The following is a 9,163-nucleotide window of genomic DNA, read 5'->3' as shown; positions in this document are numbered from 1 at the left end:
GATGGATGGATGGATGGATGGATGGAGGGATGGATGGATGGATGGATGGATGGATGGAGGGACGGGTGGATGGAGGGACGGGTGGATGGAGGGATGGATGGAGGGATGGAGGGGTGGGTGGATGGAGGGATGGATGGAGGGATGGATGGAGGGATGGAGGGGTGGATGGAGGGATGGAGGGACGGATGGAGGGATGGATGGAGGGATGGAGGTACGGGTGGATAAAGGGGTGGATGGAGGGATGGATGGAGGGATGGAGGGGCGGGTGGAAGGGGGGGGGGATGGGGGGAGGGGGGGATTGGATGGAGGGATGGATGGAGGGATGGAGGTACGGGTGGATAAAGGGGTGGATGGTGATAGATATGTAATGTACATACATGAAATGGAAAGTGAGATTTTGCTGTAGTTGTAGCGCCCTCTGCTGGCTGTAGATGGAGTTGCAGAATTTACAATGTTAGTCCATCTACATTCCAGCGCAGGGCTTCCCAAAAAAGAATATTCATGTACACAACCAAAAACTCCCCTCCAAATATTCATCGAAACTGTTTTTGTTCATAAACAAAGCCAATCCCAACTCTAACCTTACTGATAATCCTAACTCTAACCCTAATTCTAACACTAGCTCGAACCCTAACCTTAACGATAACCCTAACTCGAACCTTCTGAGCCTGACGAAAGGGACCCTGTGTGGCCCCGAAAGCGCTTGCCAATGAGAGACAGCATCTGTCAATAAATGAGCATCTAATTGCTGTTATTTTCGTTTTTGGAGTGCTGGTGACATCTTCCTTTTTGTCTAACACGAACCCTAACTCTACCCCTAACTCTCACCCTGACACCGACCCCTAACTCTAACCCTTACACCGACCCCTAACTCTCACCCTTACACCGACCCCTAACTCTCACCCTGACACCGACCCCTAACTCTCACCCTGATACCTACTCCTAACCCTAACCCTTACACCGACCCCTAACTCTAACCCTGACACCGACCCCTAACTCTCACCCTGACACCGACCCCTAACTCCAACCCCGACACTTACACCTAACTCTCACCCTGACACCGACCCCTAACCCTGACACCTACCCCTAACCCTGACACCGACCCCTAACTCTCACCCTGACACCGACCCCTAACCCTGACACCTTCCCCTAACCCTGACACCTACCCCTAACCCTGACACCGACCCCTAACTCTCACCCTGACACCGACCCCTAACCCTGACACCTACCCCTAACCCTGACACCGACCCCTAACTCTCACCCTGACACCGACCCCTAACCCTGACACCTACCCCTAACCCTGACACCGACCCCTAACTCTCACCCTGACACCGACCCCTAACTCCAAACCCGACACTTACCCCTAACTCTCACCCTGACACCGACCCCTAACCCTGACACCTACCCCTAACTCCAACCCCGACACTTACCCCTAACTCTCACCCTGATACCTACTCCTAACCCTAACCCAGGCACCGACCCCTAACTCTAACCCTGACACCGACCCCAACCCTGACACCGACCCCTAACCCTGACACCTACCCCTAACTCCAACCCCGACACTTACCCCTAACTCTCACCCTGATACCTACTCCTAACCCTAACCCCGGCACCGACCCCTAACTCTAACCCTGACACCGACCCCAACCCTGACACCGACCCCTAACCCTGACACCTACCCCTAACTCCAACCCCGACACTTACCCCTAACTCTCACCCTAACTCCAACCCCGACACTTACCCCTAACTCTCACCCTAACTCCAACCCCGACACTTACCCCTAACTCTCACCCTGACACCTACCCCTAACTCCAACCCCGACACTTACCCCTAACTCTCACCCTGACACCTACCCCTAAACCTGATACCTACCCCTAACCCTTACACTGACCCCTAACTCTAACCCTGATACCTACTCCTAACCCTAACCCTTACACCGACCCCTAACACTAACCCTGATACATACCCCTAACCCTGACACCGACCCCTAACGCTCACCCTGATACCTACCCCTAACTCTCACCCTGACACTGACCCCTAACCCTGACACCTACCCCTAGCTCAGAATACACATATAGTGAATATTTTTGGGACGAGTTGTTTAAAATAAAATAAAATATAATGAATAAATTTTCACCTTTCCCTTCCCCCACCTCCAGGCCGGTGTTCCTGTGCGGAGGAGACCTCACAGGGGATTCTGGGTATGTGGCCAGCGAAGGATTCCCCAGTTACTACCCGCACAACAAGAAATGTGTCTGGAAGATCACGGTAAGGGTGGCGCTTGTAGTTGTAATAAAGCTGAACCAGGAAAACAGCTCCACACGCAGATAAATACACATACAGCAGAAGTTGTATTTGTCCATCCAGTCCTGAGAATTACACAGCTCTGCTACACAGCACAGCCCTGCCTGGCAGGAAAGGAGACTTGATTTTTCTTTTGCCCTAGGTCAGTAGGTCTTACAGGTCTTGTTCCTCCCTTGGCCTTTGATTGCAAAGTGACAAGAGAAGCAGGAGAATGATGTGCTCATCTCTCTGTCACTCTGCTCTCTCCTCCTATTAGGTTCCTTGTTAGCACATGAGCACTGCAACACAACTGATTGGCACCTCTTGCTGCTTCCCCCTTTCACAGTCAGAGCTCTGCTGTATAGAGTCTGATACCAGGCCAAGTTCAGGTACTTAGCCAGCTTGTATTACAATATCTGCCTGGAGTCCAGCTTTAGGTTAAACCCATAATCCAGCTAAGCTCCACCCATATTTGGGGGAGTCCCCGCCATTTCCTGTGTTGTAGCCGATCCTTTTTCCATGGCAACGCATTGATTTTGTAATCAGAGAGGAGTTACCCTTTAAGTGGCGTCTTTCCTTGTTCCAGGTTCCCGATGATCACATTGTGATTCTGTCCTTCCGCCTCCTGGATATGGAGTCGGACCCGAGCTGTAGATACGACTATCTCAACATCTACAACGGGCACAGTCAGACCTCCCAGAGGCTGGCGCGAGTCTGCGGCACCTTCCGACCCGGCGCCATCATGTCTTCTGGACCCCACATGATGCTGGAGATGGGAACAGACGAGGAAACCGGAGGACGCGGCTTCATAGCCTGGTACTCTGCCGGAGCGCCAGCGCTTAACGGTGAGACATTGACCACGGGGGGCCATGAGTCCACCCCTCACCCCACAGACTGAAGGGGGCCATGAGTCCACTCCTCTCCCCACAGACTGAAGGGGGCCATGAGTCCACCCCTCACCCCACAGACTGAAGGGGGCCATGAGTCCACTCCTCACCCCACAGACTGAAGGGGGCCATGAGTCTACCCGTCCTTCTGAGGGAGACATTTATATGTTGTATCATTTTTCTCTTTCTGGGGTGTCTGTCGGTTTAGAGAACCTCTTCTGTGGGGGGAAGCTGGAGAAGCCTCAGGGAAGTATAACGAGCCCAAACTGGCCGAAGACCAATTACCCCAGTGGTATCAGCTGTGATCGAGCTGTCATTTGGAAAGTTTGACGTTGAAGAGGACAGTTACTGCCGCTACGATTACCTGGCCGCGTTCAATGGCGGAGAGACGGACAACAACCATCAAATTGGAAAATACTGCGGAGACACCACGCCACAGTGAGCGCAGTCACCAGAGGAGCTTACACTCTAATGTCCCCCCACATTCACACACTATTATTATACATTTATATAGTTCTGAGATATACCGCAGTGCTGTACAGAGCACACTGAGTGTCCCCCATTTATATAGCTCTGACATATACCGCAGTGCTGTACAGATGTAACAGTTCCTGGATAAGATGGCAGGTTGATGGTAGGAGATGTAATTAGGATCTCAGCAACCAAGCCCAATTGTCACATGTCTGTCACATGACGTTCTGAAGCCAGAAATAGACAGGCATGTGACAAGTCCAGTTTATTGGGTGATGGACCTCAGCCAATTGAACTTTGACTTGGGTTGGTGACCCTGAGACTTCTTGGCCAAGTGCCCACCCAGAACTCCTAGTGAGTTCTTAATTATTAAAACTTGTGAAAAAGTTCTGCAGAAGAAGTAAGACTTAGCTGCAGGAGGTGGATGGAGCTGAGAACTTTGGCAGAGGTGTCACCACTGTTGTCCTCAGGAGATCTTAGATTCCGGTTGGTGAGTCTACTCACCAGCTCTCCAGGACGGAAGAATCGTTTTTTTGGTGGCCTGACCCTTTTAATAGCCCTTGCTGTTTTATTTTGTTTCAGGACGATCTATTCCGATGGCAACGAGATGCTGGTGCAGTTCGTGTCCGACCTCAGTGTGACGGCGGGCGGATTTGATGTCACCTACAGGATGAAGGATGCCTCTGAAGTCCCGAAGAAGGACCCTGAATTAAAAACCACGGCAACCAGAGAGGGAACAGCGAGCCGTCCAGCTGGAACTAAACCGCCAGCTAAGGCCAAACCTACCCCGAAACCCGTGCCTAAGCCCACCCTGAAACCCACGCCTAAGCCCACCCTGAAGCCCACCCTGAAACCCACGCCAAAACCAGCCACGGCCAAGCCCACCCAAAAACCCAAACCCACCAAGGCTGCCAGATTGGCCACCACTGCCAAACCTAAACGGGAAAAGTTGCCAGTTCCTTCAGGTAAAATTTCTAGTCTGAGGTTTATGGCCTACAACTGGGTAGATGTGGGTACCAAAATGTGTCACAGAATGTTTATGGAGCTTTGCCCTGCCCCCATTGGGATGTTGCTGATACTCTCTCTGGGAATTAAGCGTGTTCCTGGCCACCTAGAGGTGCTCCCAAAACTCTGCCTGGCTTAGGGTGTTCCTTGCCATCTTCGGGTGTTTTTAGTTTTTTGCCCACCACCTGGGTTTTGCAGCCCTCCTTGGATTGTTCCCATATGTTCTGTTTCCCATATACAAACAAATTAAAAATCCAGTAGGAATGATGGGAAACCCTTCATGGGCCACTAATGGGCACAGCGGGCGTACAGACCCGGGAACTCAGCACAGGGATGGTGGGGGCCCCTCATAATGGGCACAGCGGGTGTTCAGACCCGGGAACTCAGCACAGGGATGGTGGGGGCCCCTCATAATGGGCACAGCGGGTGTTCAGACCCGGGAACTCAGCACAGGGATGGTGGGGGCCCCTCATAATGGGCACAGCGGGTGTTCAGACCCGGGAACTCAGCACAGGGATGGTGGGGGCCCCTCATAATGGGCACAGCGGGTGTTCAGACCCGGGAACTCAGCACAGGGATGGTGGGGGCCCCTCATAATGGGCACAGCGGGTGTTCAGACCCGGGAACTCAGCACAGGGATGGTGGGGGCCCCTCATAATGGGCACAGCGGGTGTTCAGACCCGGGAACTCAGCACAGGGATGGTGGGGGCCCCTCATAATGGGCACAGCGGGTGTTCAGACCCGGGAACTCAGCACAGGGATGGTGGGGGCCCCTCATAATGGGCACAGCGGGTGTTCAGACCCGGGAACTCAGCACAGGGATGGTGGGGGCCCCTCATAATGGGCACAGCGGGTGTTCAGACCCGGGAACTCAGCACAGGGATGGTGGGGGCCCCTCATAATGGGCACAGCGGGTGTTCAGACCCGGGAACTCAGCACAGGGATGGTGGGGGCCCCTCATAATGGGCACAGCGGGTGTTCAGACCCGGGAACTCAGCACAGGGATGGTGGGGGCCCCTCATAATGGGCACAGCAGGTGTACAGACCCAGGAAATGAGAGCAGAGATCACAATGCTACAGACCCCGAGAGACAGAATAGGGGATTTGGCTCTCCAAATACTGAAATATGAGTTCTGGGTGGAGGAACCAGGGGCAAGTCTCTAAAACTGACACTGAAACCCATCCAAGACCTGACCAGGTACAGTTAAGCTTACTATACCATTTCCTTAATCTTCTGGTTAATTGTAGGTTCGCCTTCCAAGTGCCCAGAGAAGTGCCGGAAGACGGGAACTTTGGGAAACCACTACTGCGCCAACCAGTTCGGTAAGCCATTCCGGGTTTTCTAGTAGGTTTGGCAAAACTCCCATCACCCATCTGAAGGTCTCATTTAGGAAGGTGAGTGGGGGCGGTGGGGAGTTCCTTGTCCAAGGACAAGATGTCCACCCTCAGCACAGGGGAATTATGGAGGGCATTTCAGAGGTGGTCACCTTGGTTCTGTAGGTCTAGACTCTTCCAGGATGGTCTCGGCCTTCATAGAAGACGTAAGAGGAAAGAATGTGATTAAAGGTGCCCATACACTTTACAACCCTCGCAAGACATTTGTCTTGCGAGGGTTGTAAAGTAATTTTAAAAACGTACGATCTGCCCATCTTTGACAGGCAGATCGTACCTGCGATCATCGCACGCCCGCCCCCCTGAGGGGAGGAACGATGGGTCACCCATGGGACCGATGACTGCTATGCTGAACGGGCGTGCGCACACCGGCCCGTTCGGCAGTCATCTCTCGATCATGTTAAAAACCAGCCGAAAACCGTACGATTCTCGGCTGGTTTTCCAACATGCTCGATATACAAAAGTCGTGCGACCGTACATTAGAAACGGTCGCACGCCTTCCATACACTGCACGATTCTCGTACGATCGCGGGATTTCACGCGATTCTCATACGAGAATCGTGCAGTGAATGGGCACCTTAACGGGGACAAGGAAACAATCAGAACGTAGTGCTCAACCTGAAGGATATGCAGTATCACTATTGGGTAATTCTCATCAGGGTATCCCGTCCTTGTTACCCCATTCAGAAGACATTCTTCCTATTGTATATGAGCCTCAGTGGTGGTCAATTAATGTCTACTCTTGTCTAGGAGAGATTTCCACTCACTTCCTGTTGGTTATTTCTCCAGGACAGGAAGTGAAGGCAAGGGGGTTTTAAGCATTCCCGGTTCTACCCAAATCTTTTGACTTCACTTTAGGTAAACTTCAAGGTTCCCCAGCCACCAATATAGGCTGTGACCCCGTTCCCGACTATCCTAAGGGGGTCCTATTAGGTGTAGATGGGGGGTTGCTCATGCTGGAGCACACGAATGCTGTGCAGTCATTTGATATAATGATCCTTTCAATGTGAAAAATATATATTTTCTAAATAAATGGCGCGAACCGATGGAGGACCCAATTAGACGCGGACCTAATGGAAAAGGTGATGGGAATCTGCACTGAAAACAAACGGCACATAGTCCGTCCGGGTGCAAGAAGCTGCAGGTGCGGTAATGCACTGCAATGGACCAGAAACGGGTAAAAGGGAACGTAAGGGTCAGGGAGGTCAATGAAATATCTACAAGAGGGGTTTTCTTGAGTCAGAGCGCCCCCATGTGGGGAGTTGTCCCTGAATAGGTGAGCAGCACAACCGCTCGGTGGTGTCTTACAGCAGTGGAGTCCTCAGTTCACCTCCCAACCATGACAGTGTCTGTATGGAGTTTGCATGTTCCCTCTGTGCTCGCATTGGTTTCCCCCCTACAGTCCACAGGAGATGCTGGTAGCCAAGATGGCTGACTCGCCTTCTAAGCCCCCAAAGGAGAAAAGTGTCCGGGAGGATTGTCCTCGTCCCACCATTGGAGGGATTTGGATGGTTCAGTTATCCAATCAAAACTCAGTCGATTCCCTGAACTCCGGGACTGTCTGGGGTCCCTGATACTCCCAATCCTGACCTTCACCTGTCCTCTCTCCGCAGTGCTGACCGGGTCGGTGAAGTCTATCACCAAAGGAGAGGTGGAGGGAACTCTACTGGCCACCATCAACATTATCCAAGCCTTCAAGCAGGAAGGCCTGACCATTCAAGAGGCCGGAGCGACCACGAGCGTAAAGATCATCAACGAGTGTCCTCGATGCCCCATACTGAAGAAAGGTAATATAGGGGGACACTGAGGTGCTTAGGATTCATGAAGGAGGAGGAGGAGCAATGTTCTGCAGATCTCCAAAGAGGCCACAGAATATAGCAATATGGATCTGTCGGGGGGAAGGGGAGATGGGACGGAGCAATGTTCTGCAGATCTCTAGAGAGGTCAGTGATGGGATAATCTGCAGAATATATCAATATGGATCTGTCGGGGGGAAGGGGAGATGGGACGCAGCAATGTTCTGCAGATCTCTAGAGAGGTCAGTGATGGGATAATCTGCAGAATATATATCGATATGGATCTGTCAGGGGGAAGGGGGAGATGGGATGCAGCAATGTTCTGCAGATCTCTAGGGAAGTCAGTGATGGGATAATCTGCAGAATATATCAATATGGATCTGTCGGGGGGAAGGGGAGATGGGAGGGAGCAATGTTCTGCAGATCTCCAGAGAGGTCAGTGATGGGATAATCTGCAGAATATATCAATATGTACATGTCAGGGGGAAGGGGAGATGGGACAGAGCAATGTTCTGCAGAGCTCCAGAGAGGTCAGTGATGGGATAATCTGCAGAATATATCAATATGGATCTGTCGGGGGGGACGGAGCAATGTTCTGCAGATCTCTAGAGAGGAAGGAATCATCTGCACAATATATCAATATGTATCTGTCGGGGAAGGAGGGGGGGGGGGAGAGATGCTCTGCAGTCTGCATGGCCGGTGTTCACTGATAACGGGTACACTTTGTGCATTGGCAGGTTCCAGTTACCTCTTCATGGGTATGGTGGACGACGAAGGACGCGGCAGAATTTTAGGTGACAGTTTCGTCATCGCGTACAGAGCTCAGCAACACCAGATCCTCACCAGCATCTCCAAGAAGCCCTGTTAATGGCGTCCATCTTGTCCCCGAGCCGCCCCTAGTATCTGCTGCAGTGTCACCATGGCGACCACCTCTAGAAGCGGCTACTGTGTCACCACGGCGACATTTCTAGTGACGGTTGAGCCAGCATGGTCATATGCAAAACGTAGTGGCTGCTGTGTTTCCATGGTGACCTCCCTAGGAATAGCTTTTCTGTGACACCCCTAGCGACAGCAGAATGCTGCCATGGTGCCTTAATAGTTACCTTGTTGCTATAGCAACATCTCTAGTCCATTTTTGACATTTCTAGCGCCACGGTGACCTGTTTAGAAATGGAAGCCATGACTGCTTACTGCTTTTCCTTTCGTCCTGTGTCACCGTCCAAGTATTCTCTCGTTGCGTCCTCTGTTTTCTCTCATTTTACTTTGTATAATAATACGAATCCCCCCCCCCCCCCCCCCCCCCCCCTTAACCCTCGTAAACACACCCCC

At 52.1% G+C, this 9,163-nt stretch overlaps 1 protein-coding gene across 1 annotated transcript in view; it reads left to right on the top strand.

The window, feature by feature from the left end:
* Nucleotides 1-8,769, top strand: part of LOC108789754 (procollagen C-endopeptidase enhancer 1-like) — a 16,737-nt gene extending 7,968 nt beyond the window's left edge. Inside the window, 8 exon segments of the mRNA XM_018559838.1 lie at nt 2,160-2,268; nt 2,870-3,128; nt 3,379-3,472; nt 3,474-3,608; nt 4,224-4,606; nt 5,895-5,969; nt 7,652-7,825; nt 8,572-8,769. Coding sequence (XP_018415340.1) covers nt 2,160-2,268; nt 2,870-3,128; nt 3,379-3,472; nt 3,474-3,608; nt 4,224-4,606; nt 5,895-5,969; nt 7,652-7,825; nt 8,572-8,702 — 1,360 coding nt within the window. The 3' untranslated portion in view covers nt 8,703-8,769.
* The last annotated feature ends 394 nt before the right edge of the window (nt 8,770-9,163 follow it).

This window comes from Nanorana parkeri, unplaced genomic scaffold (assembly GCF_000935625.1).
Source record: "Nanorana parkeri isolate BGI_ZX_2015 unplaced genomic scaffold, ASM93562v1 scaffold416, whole genome shotgun sequence".
Lineage (NCBI taxonomy): Eukaryota > Metazoa > Chordata > Amphibia > Anura > Dicroglossidae > Nanorana > Nanorana parkeri.
Note: the sequence above shows the minus strand (reverse complement) of the source record. Positions and strands in the feature narration are given on the sequence as shown.